This window comes from Camelus ferus, chromosome 14 (assembly GCF_009834535.1).
Source record: "Camelus ferus isolate YT-003-E chromosome 14, BCGSAC_Cfer_1.0, whole genome shotgun sequence".
Lineage (NCBI taxonomy): Eukaryota > Metazoa > Chordata > Mammalia > Artiodactyla > Camelidae > Camelus > Camelus ferus.
Genome location: NC_045709.1, coordinates 24,102,844 through 24,125,397, shown reverse-complemented (window position 1 = coordinate 24,125,397; position 22,554 = coordinate 24,102,844). Strand labels below are relative to the sequence as shown.

At 40.4% G+C, this 22,554-nt stretch overlaps 1 protein-coding gene across 5 annotated transcripts in view; it reads left to right on the top strand.

Annotated features, from left to right (window-relative positions):
- Window positions 1-4,759: 4,759 nt before the first annotated feature.
- ZMYM2 (zinc finger MYM-type containing 2) overlaps window positions 4,760-22,554 on the top strand; it is a 76,871-nt gene continuing 59,076 nt past the window's right edge. For 2 of the 5 annotated variants that reach the window (XM_032496514.1, XM_032496513.1), the window contains exons 1-2: window positions 4,762-5,024; window positions 5,804-5,872. In XM_032496514.1, coding sequence (XP_032352405.1) covers window positions 4,864-5,024; window positions 5,804-5,872 — 230 coding nt within the window. In that variant the 5' untranslated portion in view covers window positions 4,762-4,863. Of the gene's footprint in view, window positions 5,025-5,803; window positions 5,873-22,554 lie in introns of all 5 variants that reach the window. The other 3 variants (XM_032496517.1, XM_032496515.1, XM_032496516.1) reach the window with 3 other exon arrangements.

Here is a 22,554-nt window from a genome sequence, read left to right as displayed (position 1 = left end):
TTTGCACTAGGTCTCCATATATAATTTAAATTCTAGTGATCGTCATGGTAAAAAAAAATTAATAAGCCTTAGCCAAAACAATCAGACAAGAAAAGTAAATAAAAGGAATCCACATCAGAAAGGAAGAAGTAAAACTGTCACTGTTTGCAGATGACATGATACTATACATAGAAAATCCTAAAGATGATGCTAAAAACTGCTAGAGTTCATCAATGAATTTGGTAAAGTTTCAGGATATAAGATTAATATACAGAGAGCTGTTGCATTTCTATACACCAATAATGAATGAACTATCAGAAAGAGAAGTTTAGGAAACAGTCCCATTTACCATCACATCAGAAAAAAAAAAAAAAAAGAAAAAACTATCTAGGAATAAACTTACCTAAGGAGGTAAAAGACCTGTATTTGAAAAACTGTAAGACACTGATGAAAGATGTTGAAGATGACCAAGATGGAAAAATACACTGTTTTTGTGGATTGGAAAAATTAATGTCATTAAAATGGCCATACTACCCAAGGCAATCTACAGATTCAATACAATTCCTATCAAAATACCAATGGCATTTTTCACAGAATCAGAAAAATTTGTATGGAAACACAAAAGACCCCAAAATAGGCAAAATAACCTTGAGAAAGAAGAACAGAGCTGGAGGAATCACACTTCCTGACTTCAGACTATACTACAGAGCTACTGTAATCAAAACAGTATGGAACTGGCACAAAGACAGACACATAGATCAGTGGAACAGAATAGAGAGTCCAGAAATAAACTCACACACTATGAACAATTAATCTAGGACAAAGGAGGCAAGAATATACAATGGAGAAAAGACATTCTCTTCAATAAGTGGTGCTAGGAAAACTGGATGGCTATATGTTAAAGAATGAAATTAGTACATTTTCTCACATCCCCCAAAATAAACTCAAAATGGATTAAAGACCTAAATGTAAGATGGAAACCATAAAACTCCCAGAAGAAAACATAATCAGAACAGTCTTTGACATAAAAGTAGCAATAGTCTTTTGGATCTGTCTCCTAAGGCAAAGAAAACAGAAGCAAAAATAAACAAATTGGACCTAATTAAACTTAAAAGCTTTTGCACAGCAGAGGAAACCACTGACAAAATGAAAAACCTTCTGAATGGGAGAAAATATTTGCAAATGATATGTCTGTTATGGGGTTATTATCCAAACTATATAGACAGCTCATACAATTCAATATCAGAACAAAACAACCCAATCAAAAAATGCGCAGACGCCCTGAATAGACATTTTTCCAAAGAAGACATATGGATGACCAACAGGTACATGAAAAGATGCTTAACATTGCTAGCCATCAGAGAAACAAAAATCAAAACCACAATGAGCTATCATTTCACACCTGCCAGAATGGCTATCATGTGGAGAAAAGGAAACTTGTATGCTGTTGGTGGGAATGTAAACTGGTGTAGCTGCTATGGAAAACACTACGGAGGTTCCTCAAAAAATGAAAAATAGAACTATCATATGATCCAGCAATTCCACTCCTGGGTATATATCCAAAGGAAATGAAAAGATTAATTTGAAAAGATAAATACACCCCAATGTTCATAGCAACATTATTTAAAATATCCAAGATGTGGAAGCAACCTAAATGTTCATCAATAGATGAATGTTATCGATAAAGAATATGAGATATATAGGTATATACACACACAATGGAATACTACTCAGCCATAAAAGTCATGAAATCTTGTCATTTGTAACAAAATGGATGGACCTGGCGCGTATCAGCTTAGTGAAAAAAGTCAGACAGAGAAAGACAAATACCACATTAATACTCATATGGAATCTAAAAAATAAAACAAACTAGTGAATATAACGAAAGAGAAACAGATTCACAGATAAAGAGCACGAATTAGTGGGGTGAGGGAAGGGGGAGGAGCAAGATGAAGTAGGGGATTAAGAGACAAACTACAAGGCATCAAATAAATAAGATACAAGGATGTATTGTACAGCACAGGGAATATAGCCAATATTTCATAATAACTATAACTGGAATATAATCTTTAAAAATTGTGAATCACTTTGTTGTGCACCTGAAACTTACATAATATTGTACATTAACTATACCTCCATGACAACAAAAAGTTCATAAGTCACTGCTCTGGAAGATTTATTTTGTGCTATGTTTAAAATGTTCTAAGATGATATGTGTAAGAGTTAAATTTTAAGAACTATGATAAGAGAATCCTGAAGAGGCACCATGATGAGTTGGTTAAGGTTGTTGACTCTGGAGCCAAGAGTCCTAGGGCTGTGAGTCCCTCTCCACCCCTAGGCAGCCGTGTGACCTTCGGTAAGTTTCTTAACCTTTCTTTGCCTCAATTTCTGCTTCTGTAAAAGCAGAACAAGTTACTAACTTCTTCATAGAGTTGTCAATAGGATGAGCTATCATTCACATCAAACACAGAACATTTCCTGCCACTATAAGCACCATACAAGCAGTTTATTACGTAAAATTGCACAATTGGCTCGTATTTTAATTTTCAATACTTTATCTTTTCTCCACAATGGCAGAACACCATTAAGATTTTTGATTGAGGTAGTATGCTATCAACCATCACTCAGTATAAGCAAGTTAATGAAAGTCAACTCAACTAACATTCTACCTGATACCATGTAGGTAACCCAGTGAACATTTTCATGGACAAATGGATTTGAATGAATACAAAATGTGAATATTATACATTACAGTAATTATTATTTTTGTTGCTAATTAATTATAAAACAGCGATAATGTCAGATAATTAGTAGCAGTATAGAGAGCTTCTGCAAATTGAACAGCCTGCAGCAACCCAATCTATCATTTGAGTCTATGACAGAGCTTATTTGGAAGAATCTCTACTTAAGCTTTCTCACTATAAACTCAGTCAACAGAAGCGATTGCAATGGTACCTGGTAACAGAAAAGGATAGTGTATGTTTTCACGGAGTTATAACAGTGTTGCTCTGCTTTTGGTAATAGAGGACGTTTCTGTTGTGAAGGCAGTGACATCAAAAATGTCAGTGTAAAACAGTACTGTGTAACACATATAAACTCTTACATTTCATTGAAAACCGAAAAGTTTTACAGTTATTAAATAAAATGCCGAAAAGTGATACCATTTTGAGAAAGAGGGTTGAAACACATGTTGGATATCCTTCAATTGAAATAAAGAGCAGTATATTTATTGCACTTAGCCCTACGTAGAAGGATTACTTGATTTTTTTATTCATAATGAGTCTTCATTTGTAGTGAAGTACGCTGTTAGTGGTGTCTATAAAATCAGTCTTTGCTGAGACCTACATGGGTAATTAACTTCATTAAAAGCTTCGTGTTCTTCATCACCCTGTTGAACTTTACAGTGTAACATCACCCGTCTATTTACTAGTAGGCAGTCGTTTTAGATAATCGTGAAATAGGGGTCCAGCTCCTCTACCCAATTACTCCCCAACCGCACCGGCCGCAGTCCCACCGACCGCCGCCAGGGCGAGGCCGAGGCCCGGGCCTCCGCGCTCGCCTCCTGACGTGAACCCTCGGACCCCGCACCGCCGGGGGACGTGCGCCCGAGACGTAGGTGTAGACGGCGAACAAAAGAGGAGCCCGCGGCCGAGGTGGCTCCGCGGTCGGAGCTCGCCCGGCCTGGCCCGGCCCACCCGCCGCAGGGCAGGCCCGGGACCTCCGTCCGCCCAGTGGACCGGGGAGGCCGGGAGGCGGCGGCCGCGCCGAGGGGCGGACCCGGCGCGGGGCGGCCCAGCCCTTCCGACAGGCGGGCGCCCGACTCGGGGCGCCCGCAGCCGCCTCCATCTTGGCTGGCGGAGGCGGGGAGCGGCGTCTGGCCCCGGCCCCGTCGCGCCGGCCCGTCCCGGGGTGCGGGCGCCGGCGGCGGGCGCCGTCCCCGCGGCCGGGCGGCGCGGCCCAGCCCGGGCTTCCCGGGACGAGGTGGAAGGGCCCCCAGGTCCCCCCGCGGCCCCGACAAAATGGAGGACGTCGTCTCCTCCCGCAGCCATGACGGGAGTGGGGGACGCCTCCCCACGGGGCTGAGTGAGGGGAAGCGCTGCTGGCCCTCGGAGCCCTCGGGCCCTCCCCGCCGCCCGCCTGCGGGCCTCCGGGCCTCCGCTCCCGTCCCCGCCGGCCGTGCCCGCCCGCCCCTCACGGGGCTCCCAGACACTGGGCAGGGAGGGCGTTGGGGACATCGAGGCCGCGGCGCTCCTCGGGCGGCGTCGCTCGCAGCCGCTGCGGCGGCCAGGCGCCTAGGCCAGGGCAGGGGGAGGCGGCCCGGCTCAGGCCCTCGGGCTTCGTGGCCCCAAGAGTCCCCAACCCCAGGGGCCAAGCCGCGGCCGGTGCGGCGGACACGGGAGTCGGCGGCCCGACCCTGACGGGCCGGGGTGGGGGTGGGGGTGGGGGTGGCGGTGGCGGGGGTGGAATGGAGGTTCGGGGGCGTGGCCTGCGCCTGACGGACAGGGACCGGGCCCACCCCCTGGAGGGGGGTCCTGAAGGAAGGCGGACGCAGCCAATGGGCGTACCCGAAGCGGCCGTCCCTCCCTCCCCGCCCGCCAGTGAGGGCGCGGTGGGCAGGGCCTGCCGGGCCGGGCCGCGCCGCTGCGGCCGCCGCCTCCGCCTCCTCACCAGCGCTAAAGCCGGGACTGGACCGAGCGGAGTTGCGCGTGTTGCCGAAGGGGGGTGGGCCGGGGGCGGGGAGGTTCGTTCCGCGGAGCCGCAGCCAGAACCGGGTGAGGCTTGTCCCCGCTGTCTCTCCAGCTCAGGGCCGCCGACAGTGGGGGTGGCCGGGAGCGGCGCAGCCTCCGGAGGCGGAGGCGGAGGCGGAGGCGCCGGGAGGCGGAGATGGGTGAGGGCGGCCTCCGGAGCCTCCCACCGACCCAGGACGAGCGCCCCGCGGCGCGGCCGCCGTCGCCGCTGCTGCCGCGTCGGGGCCTCGGGCTGCTTGCGGCTCCGCTCATGTCCCAGGCGCCTTGGCGGGCGGCCCGCGGGCTGCGGGAGTGCGGGTGCGGCCGCGAGGGCCGGGTGAGGCGGGCGGCGGCGGCGGGGGTCGCGCGGGGCCGGCGGGGGCGGGTGCCGGCGGCGGGGGTCGCGGGTGGGGGTGGGGCGGGTGGGGGAGGGGCGCCTCTATGGGCGCTCGCGGCGGCGCTCGCACCCTCCTGGCCGCGGCGCGAGGTCCCCAAGTTTTGGGGCTAGGGCGCGGGCCCCCTGCGCCGGGTCCCCTCCTCGGCCGCCTGGCCCAGCGCGCGCGCGGTCCGGGCTCCGCACGTATTGTTTGGCTGGGTCTCTAATGGCGGACGGGGAGGCAGCGCTGCCGGTCGCCGACTGCGGGGGGGCAGGTCTCGGGCCCCCGGGCAAGTGCTCGGGGCAAATGCAAGGGGTTTCCGCCCGGCGGCGACGCGAGCCTCCCCTCGAACCCGAGTGGGCCCTGGCGCGGCGGGGTCGACGCTGGGTGGGCCTATTCGGGGGAACAGGATTCCCCGCTGGCGTCGAGGCTGCGCTCGCCCTTCCCCCTCTCCCTCCGGGAGAAAGCTTGCTGCCCTCCGCCTCCTCCCTCCAGGTTTTGCCTTTCACGTGGGTTTGGTCCCAAATAAATATTTCACGCCGTCTTGCTCCACTTTACGTAGGAGGGGGTTGTTGGTCACGGCCTGGGGGGGCAGTAATCGAAGGGCCGAACCTCCTTGACCTCTTATTCCCTTCTCTGCCTCCTCTTGGTGGAAAGGGCTTGGTTCTCCCACCTGGTTAGATGTTCTTGATCCATTTTTCATTTTTCCTCTTATCCCAGGACCAGGAATCGTCTTCAGCCCTACCTGGTACATCTTGGGCAGAAAGTGAGGAGGAAAACACCCCCATTGTGAGTCCTTGGCCCCTGATGTGCTGCTCTTCGGGGACGTTGTCAGGTTGTAGGGCCTCAGCCTGGGGACCAGCGTCTCCGTCGCTTTGCGGGAGGAGCTCCCTGGGGTGGCAGCTGCCCCCGGGCGCAGCCCGGTTGATGGCTGTGAGGCAGCTGGGAGTGGGTACCGCTGTTTGCACCGCTGCAGACATCGCTCCTGCTGCAGTTCCAGCCTCAGCAACCAGACGACGGGCCCTGCAGCTGCTCACGTTACCGGGGAGGGGTGGGCGAAGGAGGGCATATGGCGGGTGCCCCCTAGAGGCCCCGAGTGGGAACGGAAGCCATTCCTTTCTAACGCTGGGTGCGACCATCTTTAACACTTTATTCCTTTGCAATGCATAATTGATTGAAGGAGTTGGGGACATAGGAAGACGTATTTAACGCTTGTGTCTGACTTAAAACACAGATTTTGTCTCGGAGTTCTCGAGTCGGTAGATCTCTTTCATGTGCTTGCCTAAGAAGGGGCATGAAATCTGCACATCCAGTACTTTTTAAAACCAGTGTGCTGATCACACCAGTCTGCTGCTCTTGTTACTTAGCCCCCATCTTCTGTGATGCTGACCCTTCACTTTAGTTATTGAACGTGTTAGCTGGGAGTTACTGTTTAATGCTGGCATTTTGTTGGTTTTAAGGTGGTTTTGTGCCAGACAGTAAGATAAACATTGAGTCAAATTTTCCATCCATTGAAATTAGTTACAAAATATCAGTGAAGCTAGCATTCTGGACACATTGTATCTTTGGAGCCCACTGACAGTGATATTTGTAACTTGTAGATCTCTGTCAGAAGTGAGACGAGTAAAGTAGCTTATCCTTAAATATTAAGTCCCAGACGGGTCCAGAGTTACTTGATGATGCATATATGCTGACTACTGATGGTGAAGGATGGTAGGAGGATGGCTATTGGACAAACAGCATTTTAGGCAAGTGCCACGCACTTTCATGTGTTGTTTCCTTTAATGTTGGCAAATACCCTACAGGGTAATAAAAAAAAAAAAAGCTGTATTGAGCCCTTACTGTATACCAGCACAGTAAACAAGTTAATTGTGGAAACTTCCAGATTTATGAAGGAGAATAGTATATTAAATCTCTGTAACTATCATTTACATTCTGTGATTATCAACATGTCTAAGCTAATTTTTAACATGCATTAAGTAATTTAATCCTCACCGAAACCCAGTGTTTTATTTCCTAATTTGTAGAAGACGAAACAGATGCATGGGCAGAGACCCAGGTAGTAGTATTTGGTAAAGTAAGGGTTTGGACTTAAGCAGTTTGAAACAGGCCTGAGTTGAGCAACTGTGCTGTCCTGTTTTAAAGTATGTAATATGCTTGTTATACAAATTTAGAAAGTGAAACCGTGAAAAAAAATTGAAAGTTAGAATCTTCTTTACCTATGTTCTTTTCCAGAGGGTAAACAAATATAAAATGTTTGACTCTTACTGGGTACCTTTAAAAAAAAATAATGGCACTATAGTTACCAGTAAAAATTAAACTGCCTTTAAACTAACAGGGTTTATATGAATCAGAAATAGTATATTCTCTCTTTTCAATGTGTCTGTGTACAATTTAGAGTTTGTAATTGTTTCCTAAATTAACTTGAATAAATATAACTTTTGTAATGATTTGAAAGCTCTTTTCAGGCATTGGATCAGATAGATTGGAGCAAGGATTAGATCTTTCAACTAGAGGGGCACTGTCTATTTTATCACCACTTCTTTTCACGCAAGATTTACCTTTCTCAAGTTTTTTCCTTTGTTATTAATTGTGATGTTGATGGGAGAAGGTTGATAATTGGTTATCTTTAGTTTGGGGAGGAGGACATAAAAATATATAGTCAGGACTTTCCTGTAACCTCAAGGCATGTAGACTAATGAAAGCCATGGTTCTTTCAAATACAGTTGACCCTTGAACAACATGGGGTTTGAACTGTGCAGGTCCACTTGTACCTGGATTTTTTCAGTAGTAAATACACCATTACATGATCTGCAGGCGGTTGGGTCTACGGATACAGAGGAACCCAGTACAAGGAAGGACCAACTATAATAAGTTATACACGGCTTTTCAGCTGTGCAGAGCCTTGGCTCCCCTAACTTCCCAAGTGTTTGGTTGATACGGTTCTTGTTTTACTTAATGATTCAGCTCAGAATTAAAAATTAAAAACATCAGCTAATGGTGCTTTAATTTGCCAGACAGTAAGATGAAAATAACCTGACAGTTGTTAATTGTGCTTGATTATACTTAACTTTATTGTGCACTTAATGTGATTAGGTGCTTTTAGATGTACTTAGGAAGTATTTTGACATTTAAAAATACTTCATATATTTATGGCACTTTCTTTAATGCATCTTTAAGAGTATATGTTCCTCCTGCCTGCCTTTTAAACAGTTCAGGGAAGGGTACAGAGTGGTTACTACTTTTCCATGTTCTACTTTTATGTAATCCAGTGGGTTGGACTTTCATTCCTCATGTGGGGAGACAACCCTGGATCACTCAGATTTCACACAGATGCTGACATATGAGTGGTACATACTTTGTGTGGGTGTGGACCCTTGACATGCCATCTTTGTACAACAATGTTCATATTCTTAAAACTGTTTATTGTATATTGCCCTTGTTTGAGGTACAAAACTGCCTAAACTTAATGCATTTGTGATGAAGTGAATCTTTACCTGTAATCAGTGCCATGGTATTACTGTGATGGGCAGAACAGGTCTGAGTGCTGGAGCTCCTTGTCAAAAGGTGTGGTTTAATTAAGAAATTTTACATTTTTATTCTTCCTAAGCATTCTTATCTGTCTGTGCCCCCATTTAACAATATTATTCATCTATTTCATATTCAACTTGTGTGTGTTTTGTTTTTTGTTTTGGACAATGCAAGATGAGTCCAAACCCAAGTGTTTTCTCCCATTGGATTCTCTAATAGTATTTTATGTGGGGCATTTTGGAAGTTTGGAAGCAAGTACACAGATTGTTTTGACTCCATGCGTTTTCCATTTTTTGATTTCAGTTGGTTAATTTTCCTCTGTTTCTGTCAAAGCATAGAACTGAACAAGATTTTTAAGCTGTTCAGATGTAAACATTCTTACGGACGGCTTCAATATGTAAGACCTATAAAGTTGTCAGAAGAGTTGCTGTTGGATAAATTCATAATTTTGAACTGTGGGGCTCTGGGTTAACAACTATGATTTATTTTTATTTTTTGTTTTACTTGTTTACCAGGAAGAAAATAGTTTTACATAGTTGGAGTTGCAAGTTTTGTATCTGCAACCTGTTTTTTTTTTTGAACAAGTCACTTTGTAACTTTAGGTTTCTGTTATTAAAATAGTAACTGGAAGAGAATTATGAAGGCCGGCACCAAACACTTGGTAATAAGATAAGCTGGCCATCTTAAGTGTGTTAAAAGTTGGATTACAACATATTTTGAGCATATCTGCTGTTTTGTTGCGTATTTTCAAATGTATTAATTTTTTGGATCAGGTTTTATACGACATTTGAAGCACTTTGTAACTGCAGAATAAATTTTTGTGAACTAAGTCTAATGTAGCATTAAAATGTGTAGAAAGATTTGCAAAATCACTTGATCACGTGATTAATTTGGGATTTGTTTATTTCTATTTTATTTTTAATTTCGTAGCAGTCCATTGAAAATTTAGAAGTAATAAAATTTAAGAGAAATTTAAGGTCTAAGTTAAAAGAAGAGTATGACTGGTGGGGGTTTTATTTTTATCGATTTAGTCAATGTCCCATAAGTATTAATGTTTACTACTTCAAGAAATGATTTAAGAGTAAACTTTGGATATTAGGATAAATAGGGAGTGAATATTTAATAGGCCTGGCCCAAAAATTACTTCTACATATTTTGTTATTACATGTTATCTTGTTTTCATTTATCTTTCTTGCAGTTATTAAGTTATTAGAGAATTTCAGCCATTCTCTTTAGTGTCAGCAGGCTGCCAAAGATCAGATTTCTCTTCTCCAGAGGGTTCTACATTTTTTTCTCTCGTGTTCCTAGTGATTTGAAGGTTAAATTTGTTTTTGTGAATTTACAGTACTTTATCCTTAAATTGTTAAATATTTTAGTATGATTGTCGATACTGTAATTTTAAGTTAAATTTACTAGGAATAGAATTAATTGTTGCAACCTCATTAAAAATTTTGGGAAGGATCTGTTATAATTCTAGCAATAAGCTTATTTCTTTGTAACCATACATTTTGACTGAATAAGAAAAATACTTAAATTTTTAAGTAAATATTTTAAGTGAAATGATGCACAGAGATTTCAGTCAGAAGAGTTTATAAAATATGATTAATAAAATGAGACAAGTTCTTCAGTGGTTTTACTTTATAGCAATGCCATGTGTATGTTACTTTTTCCGTAGTAGCCTAGATTCCTTGTCTGGACTTAGTATTGTAAGAATTTAAGCTGAAATTATGGTTTTGTAACTTAAAAACATTAAAGACACTTTCTCTTAAAATAATGGACAAGTTTCTTAATCATTTATTTCAAAGAGACATGTCTTTTGCCCAGGAAGAGTAGTATTTCTTGTATTACTGAGCTGGACCAGACTGAAAATGTAGTTCAGGGTAGTAAGGGCACAGTGGAAATCATCTGTTCAACAGATTGTATATTGTAACACCCACTATATATCAAGTGGTCATAAAAGATGTGTTCTCTTAATGCTGGCTAGCAGTTTCTTTGGGTCCAACGATTATCAGATTAATGAGTTTTGTTTACAGTTCTATAGAAGTGAAGAAATGTTAGGGTGGAAGTGAAAATTTAGGTTAAATGAAATTTTTATCTTATCCTTTTGTTTTAGATTTATTTGTATTTGTATTTTTTTTCTTTAAAGCATGTAATTGTAAGTATTTTAGTTTAAGTATTTACTTTATCTGGCCCTAAAGTGGTATCTGAATTCTATCTTTGCTTCTATGTTTGTTTTTGAAGTAGTGAAAAATTTCCCTTTGTCTTAGTCATATAAAATCATTACTGTAAAATTAAACTTGTTTCAGCTTTACAACTTCCATTACTATGAATATTGTCTCACTTTCTATGTTTATTTTTATATGTCTGTTTTAATACTGTATCATCCTGTTTCTCACTCAAGTAAGTTTTAACTCCTGCCTCAGAAGTCATTCCATTCTGTATCTCTGAACAATTTTAGTTGTTTATCAAAGCTTGTGTTCAGGTGGGTCTTTGTCCTCTGTGACAGACTCCTGACTTCTGTTATCTTTGTCAGCTTTACTTATGTATCACATTTTCCATCCTTGATGTCCTTGCCCAGCCATTTTCATCCTATCTTTCGCCTGGACTTGTTCATTTGCCTTTCCTAACTCCTTTCACATTTAAAAAAAATTAGCACAAGTATGTGGGATAGCATCCTGTGTTCTAAGTCTGATTCTGCTGTACTTATGTGAGGCATATTCAGATTTTACTGAACTTTTGACTTTGGTGAGATCACGGAATGTGGGTGTGGTTCTAGTGGTATGTTGGACCCTTACATGGGAAGGGGACTAGTGGGACTTAATTTTGCAGTTTTTCTGCCTAAAAATCTAAATTCCATTTTTGTTAAGTAACAAAAATGCTAGGGGATTTGCAGTGTGACATGAGTTTGTAGTCAGATAGTTTGGGGTTCAAGTCTGCCCTTCTCGTGAAGGAACTCTTGAGGTGATGAAGGTGTTTTAAAACTAGATTGTGGTGATGACTGCACAAGCGTATAAGTTTACTAAAAATCATCAAATTTCACTTAGTTTATTTTATGTAAAGTATGCTTCAGTAAAACTGTAAAAAACCAGTTTTACTCTACCATTGACCAATTTGTGATCTCTGGTAAGTCATTTAACCTCTGAGCCGTAGTTTCCTGAAAGGACAAATTAACATAGTAATGCATGAGTGCTATGAGACATGAATAAAGAACTGGCCAGGAATAGGTGCTCAGTTAAATTGGCTGCAATTTTCAGTCTGTCTTATGGACCAAACCTTGTGGGTTTGTTGCCACTGCTAGTGCAGCACACTCGCCAACTGCTCCTCTGATGGTAGAGAAGGGTGGTACCTGCCTCTTTGCTGCCTTCTCTTGGGTGCTCCTGCGTTCGCCAGCGTGCTCCAGAGCCTATGCCTTCCGCAGACTGCCTGTTCCCGTACTTTTTCACAAGAAATTCATTGGCGCTCTGAACACTACACCGCGTCTGTTTGAGTGACTTAATTTTCAAATCTTTAGGTGTCTCTTTTTTGTCTTAATTCTGTAACGTTTGAAATTTATTATATTCCTTGAAACTCTCTTGCCTTCTGTGACTTTGAACTCAGCATGAGCTTATACTTCTGACAGTCTCCTTCACTTCCCCTCATGGACTCTCAAATATTGAGACCTTTAGTGTCCTTTCTTCCTCAGGTACTCAGCGCTCCTGTTTTGTTTCGTGCTTTGACCTCAGTCCATCGTGTTGCAAAATGGCAGTTATACTTGTAAGACAATTTCATCTCCCTCTCTCCTCCAGTCTGCAGCCAGGTGAATTTTCCATAAAGCCCAGGCTGATCACATCACTCACTTTGCAAAATCTTCAGCAATTCTTTGGCATGTGAAACAGAATACAAGCTTACAAAGTAAGCCGGGGCTTTAACACTCTTAAAAAAGAACTCAGTTAGGAAATGTATTATGTGTGATTTCTTTTAGGTAGGTTCTCAGAGTTCAGTTTGGTGAGACAATCATGTAAATGAGTAAATATAAACAACGAAGCATAATAGGCAGCATACAGAAATGAGTAGCTGTGTGGACATCAGAAAGGACAGTTCTTAGTATTTTGATTATAAAAGTAAAACATGCCCTTACAATCAAGTCTTTGTAAGTACATGGCATAGAAAATGTAAGTTCCCCTATAATCCTATTTCTTTTTTTTAACATTTTTTATTGATTTATAATCATTTTACAATGTTGTGTCAAATTCGAGTGTTCAGCACAACTTTTCAGTTATATACGTGAACATATATATATTCATTGTCACATCTTTTTCTCTGTGAGCTACCACAAGATTTTGTGTATATTTCCCTGTGCTATACAGTATAATCTTGTTTATCTATTCTACAATTTTGAAATCCTGTCTACCCCTTCCCACCCTCCGCAATGCTATTTCTTTCAATGCTTGCGTTTTAAAATATATTCTTGTGATTTTTTTCCCTGCTCATTTTGCATGTGTACTATTACCAACGGTGGATATTTTTGATAATTCCTTCCCTATCTTTATGTTGCAAAAGTCTTCAGCTAATTAATGCTTGAATTCTGCTGTCAGTGTATTAGACCAGTTCTCAAGTCTCAGTTCTGTGTGAATAGAGGGTTAGTGTACTCTAGTGAAAGGCACGTGGACTTCAGGTGCAAACTCTGGTTTTGCTCTCAGCCTTGGGAAAGCTGCCTGTTACACAGCATCTTTAACTCGTCTGCAAAAATGGAGTGTTAATATATTTAAGATATCTATTATATGGTACACTTCAAGGTAGTTGTGATGAGTATGGTACCAAGTACACCTTTTATGATAGTTGTTATTGTGTTGAAATTCAGAGATGAAGAAGTAGAACTCAAGTCATGAAAGGATTGAATTTTTATAAATGAAGTAGGGCTTACTGTGTGCCTTTGCCTCAGAGCTTTAAATACTTACTAGATAATTTTAAAAATAAAAACTACATTGAATTGTAAATGATAGAATTATTTGCTTGCTTTCTGACATTTGTCTATTAGAGGAAAGTGCAGGTTTTCCTTGGTGTATTCCATGTTCTTTCTGTATTCCTTTGATTTTTCAGATCAATCAGTAAAAACCTGAAAAACATATCTCTGGGAAAAAAATGCTGGTAAAAATTGTCATGAGTTTCCAGTCTTATGAAATAGAGGCAAGTAATTTTTCTTTACTAATAATCTGTCTTGGAGAAGTAAATTATTTACCTGAAGTCTGCCCTTTTTGATCTGTGGTCTTATTTGCTTATTGATCCAAGTGTTGTTGTTTCTTTAGGTTAGATGAGGTGTACTCTATTTAATGTTTAAAATTTGTTATAAAAAACCATCATTACACTAGGTCATAGATTTGGAATTCCAAGTGTCATAAGAATAAATGAATGTTTGTTTCCTAATTAACATATGTGGTTGAAGTTTCTTGTGGTGCCTTAGTTTTTGAACTATGTTTGGAGAAGAAAATGTGGGTTTATTTAGCTTCTTTGGTAAACGGTTGACAAATGACAGATAAAGTAACCTTTTTTTAGGGACTAAGATCAGGCCATGTTACTAATGTAGGTTATTTTTATCTTTCTCGTTTCATCTTTTGAGGAAATTACTCTAATTTCCTGTCTTATAATGGGGAAACTGAGGCTCCAGGGTGGAGTGATTATGCTTTGGCATACAGGAATGGAGGGAGGGGTAGAGCTAGGATTCAATTGGGGGAATTGGTGGGAGGCATAGCAGCAGAAAACCCACCCCAAAACCTAGAAAAGTTAATTGGTTTTTCCCTTTATTAGAGAAAAGTATTCATTCAGTAAATTTTATTGGCCAGGCACTATGTTAAGTTCAGAAGATATAGTCACAGGTAACAAGAACATAGATCTTTGCCCCACAGGGCAGTCTGTCTGGTGGGGGATAGAGATTTCAAGTCAACATAATTCCAAACTGGATAAGCACCGTAGGGGAGATAAGGATGGTGCTGTGAGAGTGTAACAAGGGAGACGCAGTTTAGACCAGGGGCGGGTGAGGGAGGTGTCTGACAGAAAGGTCTTGGGGAGCGATATGTAAACTGACTGGAAGTTTGGAGGAGAACTTTTTAGGCAGGGGAAGAGTGTACAAAGGGTCCCGAAACAAGGAGGATCTTGGGCCATTTCACAAATTAAGGGCTTAGTTGAGCAGAAGCTTAATGAGCAAGGTAGGGAAGAGTGGTGCTGAAATTGAGCCTGCCCGTGTAGGCAGGGGTCAAAGGAGGCAAGAGTCTTACAGGTTGAGGGGAAGTACACTGGAAAGCCATGGAAGGAGCCATTGGTGTAGTCTGATTTAATTTTTAAAAACATCTTTAGATAGTCTGGGGAATATAGCAGGTGACGTCCGTAATCCAAGAGAAATGATGGTGAAATTTCTAGGGCTAGAGGGGTATCAGACAAGATGGATCAAAGTGGACAGTTTCAAGATCTATTCTGGAAGTAGGATATGAACTGGGGATGGCATGGCTGTCAGAGAGGTAAGGAGAAGAAATTAAGACTTCCCGATTTCGATTGGTGTATGTAGTAGCCAGACACACAAATGCCCCAAATGGCAAAGACTGGGCGAGGTGCAGGTGCAAAGGGAAAAATCAAGTTCAGTAACTCGATGTAGGACAAAGGCAGTTTGGGGCTTTGGAACATCTGGATTGAGATGAATTAAGACATCTAGGGCACTGAGGTATTACTGTAAATTGTGACAGTGGGTGAGATCACCAAAGAAAGTTAAAATGACTTGAAAGTACCTTGCAGTTAAATTTTGGTCCTATGGGAAAGAATACATAATTCTTCACCCCTAGAAATTCTTTGCCCTAGAGATAACCCGAATGAATTAATTGATTTACTCATTTGTTTATTAGTTCAAGGGGACTTTTGTTTAGACTGTCAGAGTCTTTGAATGGATTTTTAGTGTCTTAATTAAATGATCCCTATCAGCTTCTAAAGCCACAGAGCATTGGTTTATGTGTTGGCTATCTGATAAAAGCTGGTTAAAGAAGGATTTTGTGGCTAGACTGTAAGCAGCATGAGGTCATAATCTGTCTTATGTTCATCCGTCATTGGCCTCCTGGTTCCCTTCCTCACTTCCGCAGGGTGATTAGTACTGTCACCAGTTGAGTGTGTATTACTTTCAGTCCTTTCTGTGCACGTACTGACCTGTAAGAATAATAAAGTACATTTGTACAAGCATTTTAAAAACATGTATACTGTCTTTGTGCAGCTTGCTTTTGTCACTTACTGATGTCTTAGGTATCTCTCTGAATTGGTATGTAAAGATCTGTCTCTTTAAACTGTGTGTGATACCCCATGACATGGATTTAACAGTTTAGATATTCTACTGATGACATTTAGTCCGTTTGGAAATTTTTTGTTACATATAGTGCTGCATGAAATATATGTGTAGTAGTCTCTTGGAGTTCATGTGTGTGTTCTCTGGGGGAGATTTTGGAGAATAGGAATTACTGAGTCAGTATATGTACATTATATACTGCAATAGGTAGTGCCAGATAGCCTTCCACTGGACCACTGTACTGACTGCATCCCCACGAGTTTCTCCACATTCTTGCCAACACTAGGTATTACCAAATAGGTGAAGTTTTGTCAGTTTATGTTCTTTCTAAAATATGGCTATCAATTCTTTACCATATCTGTTTTATAAATATTTATGGCATGTATAATATTTTTCTTTTCATTTTGCATATTTTTATATCTTATGGTGTTTCTTTGCTGTGTAACCTTTTTATAATGTAGTGGGAAAGATCTATTTCACTATTACAAGAAGTAGGAATAACTATGACAAATACGCAAGACTTTTATGAAGGAAATTTTATACCATACGATATATAAGAAAACCAGAATGGATTTACGTGTATCTGGATAGGAAGACTTCAATAGTGTAAAAAAATTAATTTTTTTGTCTCCAAATTAATCTTCTAAATTCAATGAAATCCTAACCAAATCCCAGAGTAGATACATGTAGTATCAATTTTTTTTTATGTAGTATCAAATTTAAAATGTAAAAAAGGGTAAATGAAGAAAGACTCTTCTTCCCCTGACCTGTCCACACAGCTCTCTTGGCTGGAAGCAAACCGCTGCTGTCGCTTTCCTGGATGTTTAGAGCTATTCTGTGCATGTGTGTGCGTGCACAGTGCGTGTGTTTACCCACTGTTATGTACCTTGTCTGTACTTAATTTGTTTGTACGTACTTATACAAGAGGTGGTTCATATTAGTATGCAGGTGCATTTGGAGCTGCTTCATTGTTTCCAGGACTGCCTAGTGTTTTACTTACGTCTATATCATCATTCATTTTATCAGTTGTCTTTTGAGAGACATTAAGGATGTTTCAGTCTTTTAACTTTACAATGAATATTCTACATTTTGTTCTTAAAAACATGAGATAATAGAGCTGTAGGAAGAATGCCTAGAAGTGGAATTGCTTGGTCAAGGATTTTTTGAGTTGCCTTCCGTAGAAGTTGTACCAGTTTAGATTTACAATATGAGACTGCACAGTTAAACCTTTTGATTTTTGTCATTGTGTTAAGAGAAAATTGTTGGCCCTTTAGAGTTTAAACATGGATTTCTCTTAAATATTTCATATATTTAAGAGTCATTTGTCTTGTGAACTTTTGTCTCAAGATTCCATATGGATTTTACGATGAGTTTTTCTTTCTGCAAAAAAAAAAAAATTGGGTTTTGATAGGTATTGCATGGGATCTGTAGATTGCATTAGGGGAAGTATTATCATCTTAACAATGGTAATCTCCCAGTCCATGGACGTAGGATAACTCTACACTTGTGTCTTTAATTTCTTTCAGCAATGTTTTGCGGTTTTCATTGTACAAGTCTTTCAACATCTTTGGTTGAATTTCTTTCTGTGTATTTTTTCTTTTTGATATTACTGTAAATGGAAACATTTTCCCCTTTTTTGATTGTTGATTATTAATGAGTGTACACGCACATCTCAGTGATACTGGGGGTTTGGGTCCAGTCACTGCAGTAAAGTGAATAGGGTAATACAGTGAGTCACTAGATTTTTTTGATTTCCCAGTGCGTATAAAAGTTATGTTTACACTATACTGTGTGCAGTAGCATCGTATCTTAATTAAAATATACAAAACAAAAAATAATTACAGTAGTAACATCAAAGATCACTGATCACAAATCACCATTAACAAATGTAATAATAATGAGAAAATTGAAATCTGGCAAAAAGTACCAAAGTGTGACATAGAGACATTAAGTGAGCAAATGCAGTTAGAAAATAGCACCAAAAACTTGCTTGACACAGGGTTGCCCAACCTTCAATTTCTAAAACCCTCAGCATCTGAGAAGCACAGTGAAATGTGATATGCCCGTATAGAAATGCATCTGAGTTTTGCATATTAATTTTGTGTTCTGCAACTCTGCTTATGTGTTTTCTATGTATAAGATCATGTCATCTACAGAGATAAATTTGCTTATTCCTTTTCCTCTTTGGATGCCTTTTATTCTTTTTCTTGTCTGGTTCTCTGTGTTGGACTAAAGTGAAAGTGGGGGTCTGGGTGTTGTTCTCAGCCTCAGAGAAGAAGTGTCTTACCTTTCACCACTGAGTGTGGTTGTAGCTGTGGGCTTTTCTGTGTATAGCCTTTATCATATTGCAAAAGTTTCCTTCTCTTTTTAGTTTATTGTTTTTATCATGAAAGAGTGCTGTATTTTGTCAACTTTTTTTTTTTTGGCCTCAATTGAGGTGATCAGGTTTTCTTTTTCCTTCATTGTGTTCATGTGGCATATTACTTTGATTTTCTTAGTTGAACTACCCTTGTATTCTGGGATAAATCCCACTTGGTAATGATATTTAATCCTTTTTATATGCTCTTGAATTTGATTTGCTACTATTTTGTTCAGGATTTTTACATCTATATTCCTAAGGAATATTGGCCTGTAGTTTTCTTGTAATGACTTTGTGTGGATTTGGTATCAGGGTAATGTTGGCCTCATAGATTGACTTAGGAAATGTTCCTTCCTTTTCAATTTTTTGGGGACAAATTTGAGAAGGATCAGTGTTAATTTTACTTTTAATGTTTGGTAGAATTCACCTGTGAACCTGTCTGGTCCTGGTGTTTTTGCTGGGAGATTTTTGATTATTGATTCAGTCTCTTTGCAGTTATAATTCTATTCAGATTTAATGTTTTTCCTTCTTTAAAATTTATTTTTAGGGTTTGTTTTTTTTTGAGGGTGGAGGTAATTAGATTTATTTATTTTATTTATTTTAGTGGAGGTACTGGGGATTGAAACCAGGACCTCGTGTATGCTGAGCACACACTACCGCTGAGCTATACCCTCCCCTCCCCCGTATTTCTTTTTTTCGGTTTTGGTAGTTTGTGTCAGTAATTCGTCCATTTTATCTTGGTTATCTTGTAGGCATATAATTGCTCATAGTATTCTCTTACAATTCATTTATTTCTGTAAAATCAGTAATGATGTCTTATTTTCATTTCTGACTTTAATAATTTGAGATTTTTTTTCCTTGTCAGTCTAGCTAAAGATGTTAATTTTTTCAAGTAACCACCTATTTTGTTTTTTACTCTGATTTTCTGTTCTCTGTTTATCTTTGCGCTAATTTTTGTTCATTCTTTCTGCTAGCTTTGCTCTTTTTCTAGTTTCTTAAGGTGTTTATTTGAGATATTTTTAATGTAGGCATGTTAATAGCATTGTTTCTTACCAAGCCCAGCTTTCACTGTGTTCCGTAAGTTTTGATGTGCTTTGTTTGTGTTTTCCTTTGTTTCAAAGTATTTCTTCATTTCCCTTGTGGTTTCTTGTTTGACCCATTGGTTGTTGAAGTATTAATTTCTACCTATTCGTGATATTCCGTTTTTTGCTTGATATTTATTTCTAGTTCCATTCCTTTGTGATTAGAAAAGGCACTGTATCATTCTGATTAAGACTTGTTTTGTGGCTGTCCTAGGGCCTATTCTGGAGAATGTTCCGTGTGCACTTTAGAAGAATGTGTACTCTGCTGTTGCTGGGTTGAATGCTGTGTATGTGTGTGGTAGGTCTAGTTGATCTAGTGTTGTTCGAGTTTGGCTCTGTGGTTGTTCTTTCCATCATTGAAAGGAGCATATTGACGTCTCCAGCTATTATCATGGAACTCTGTTTCTCCCTTTAATTCTTCCAATTTTTGTGTCATGCATTTGGGGCTATGTTGTTAGTTGTGGATATGATTACAATTGTTATAATCTTGCTGGAATGAATCTTTTATCAATATATAGTGTCCTCCTTTGTTTCCTGTAAGCTTTTTTGACTTACAGTTTATTTTGTCCAATATAGCACATCTACTCCTGTTATCTTTTGGTTATTTTGTGCATGGAGTGTCTTTTCTATCCTACTTTCAGTCTCTTTGTGTCTCTATCTAAGGTGAGTCTCTGTGAGGCAGCAGGTAGATGGATCATGTTTTTTTTAATCCAACCTGCTAATCTGTCTTTTAATAATTTAGTCTATTTTCACTTAAGGTAATTATTAATAAGGAAGGATCTACGCCTACCATTTTGTGGTTTGTTTTCTGTATAGCTTACAATTTTCCCCCCATTTCTTCCATGACTGCCTTCTTTTGTGTTTTTTCCTAGTGTACCATTTTGATTCCCTTCTTTCTTCTCCTATATAAAGTTATTTTTATAATGGTTATTTTGAAGATTAACTCATCATCTTAAAATTGCAGCAACTTATTACAGATAATGCCAACTTAATTTGAACATAAGTGAATGCTCTAGTGTTGGACATCTCTGTCCTCTATATTAGGTGTGGCTCAGGTAACACCTTTATACATGTGTGCTCATTAACATATATCGATAATTATTTTATGCACTTGACTGCAATATCTGCTTTATTGTGGTGGTCTGGAACCAAACCCACAGTATCTCTGAGGTCTGCCTATAGTAGTTTTTCAGGTAATTTTTTGAGTCTTTGCGGTAAAGATGAATACAATTTGCATATAATGATAATTTTCCTTATTTCAAATTCTTGTATCTCCTTATTTATTTTTCATGTCATTGCATTGGGTGGTACTTCCCAAACTGTGCTGTGTAACTGTATATACGGTGTATATACACTTGATCTTAGCCAAAAGGCCGAGAAGTGATATATATGGTGTATATATATTTATAAGTCCATCTATTCCTATTAAGAATTTTTATTCTTAAAATTTTAAATTTGTCACGTTGCCTCAGAACTATTACCAGTGCCATGAAAATACATTGAATAACGCGCTTGCTGTGGGGAAGAATTTGCCTCAGCTCTCCTTGTGCCCCTTATTGATAAGCTCTTGGTCTTACCAGTGAGAAAATTATGTTTTTCTTGAGTCAGTTTGAAATGCTTTCTTTGTGATTTTCTTTGAAGGTTCATAAGCTTTTCTCAGCAACTACTGATACTTTCTTGCTATGAATATCAACATTGTTTTTTTTAACTACCACCTTTTTTTTCATGAGAACATCAGGTATTGTGTTAATTGATTCTCCCTGAATCAAAATAAAGACCAAATAAAACAAAATATTTGTAATTTATAATGATTGTCTTAGTCCACAAGTACCATAGACAACAGACATTCATTTCTCACAATTCTGGAGGCTGGGAAGTCCAAGATCAAGGCTCCAGCAGATGTGGCGTCTGGTGAGGGCTGCCTGGTTCGTAGACAGACCGCCGTCTTCTGCCAGGTCTTCATGTGGTGAAGGGGAGGGAGCATCCCGAGCCTGTTCAGTGGGGCTCCACCTTCATGAATCATCACCTTTTAAAGGCTCTGCCTCCTTATACCGTCTCCCTGGAGGTCAGGATTTCATCATACGAGTTTGGAGGGCGGGAGAGGGGTAGCACACAAACATTGGACCATAACAATGATGGAGCATCACAAGGAAGCTTAAAAATGAATTAGGAACTTACCGAAATCGTGGGGAACAGGCAAAAATTGCCTGGTAACTGTTCGGAGTTAACAGTGTGTTAATTGATTCTCAAATCCAGTTCTCTAAATTCTAAGAAAAACCCTTGGAACTATTTTTATACCATTTATTCTACGGAAAATTGACACTTAGAGAAGTGGAGTTATTTGCTTGGTGTTAAATAGCTAATTAGGATTGACTTAATGTAGAAAATGTCTAAAAGGGATAGATTTTATTTGGATAATGTTGAAGTGATCAACTTTAATCAGATTGTCTTTTCTTTAGAGGACTAGATAAGTGCTTGGTGGTTGAAATATAGTCTCAGTGACATATACAAGTGACCAGATTTATTTATAGTCTAGGACTTGAAAATTACTGTTACAGTTGAGCAACCATTCTGTTTTGAGAAGTGGATTTCTGCAGAGAACTGTGTAGTAAGGAGAGTGGTCCCTGAACCGTTACCTGTGAGAACGAATGGGCCCAGCAGCCACCAGAGGGCACTGTGGACCCAGTCCTAGCATTTGGTCCCAGGAAGCGCAGTTTTCTGTTCAGGTGTGCCAGACTAGGAGAGGGTCCAGAGAGCCACACATTTCATGACTTCGGTAGATCTATGCCACCTTCCTCTGAAAATTGTTAGGCTGAGGAGGATACTTCCTGCCTGGTGGCAAGTAAATGTTAACTGCAAGTTCAACTCCATTGGTGTTTTAACTCTTACTTTAGCCTGGCACTTTGGGCGTGGTATTTCTTCCTTTTGATACATGTGTATTTTGAGTATCAGTTTGGTTACTGTTTTGTTGAGTGGCTGTGGCTTTTTTTGTTGTTGTTAGTAGGAGCTGTGCTACATTATTTTACCTGATACTTAATCACATGTTACAGGAGTTTAAATATTCAAACCCTGACCTCTACCACTCTGTGGCTACAGTCTTGGGCAGCTTACTTTTGAGGACTGTTTGTTTGTTTGTTTTTAATCTGTATCAGGGAGATAATTATTTTACTTCCAGGGGTTGCTTTAATGTTTAACTATCATG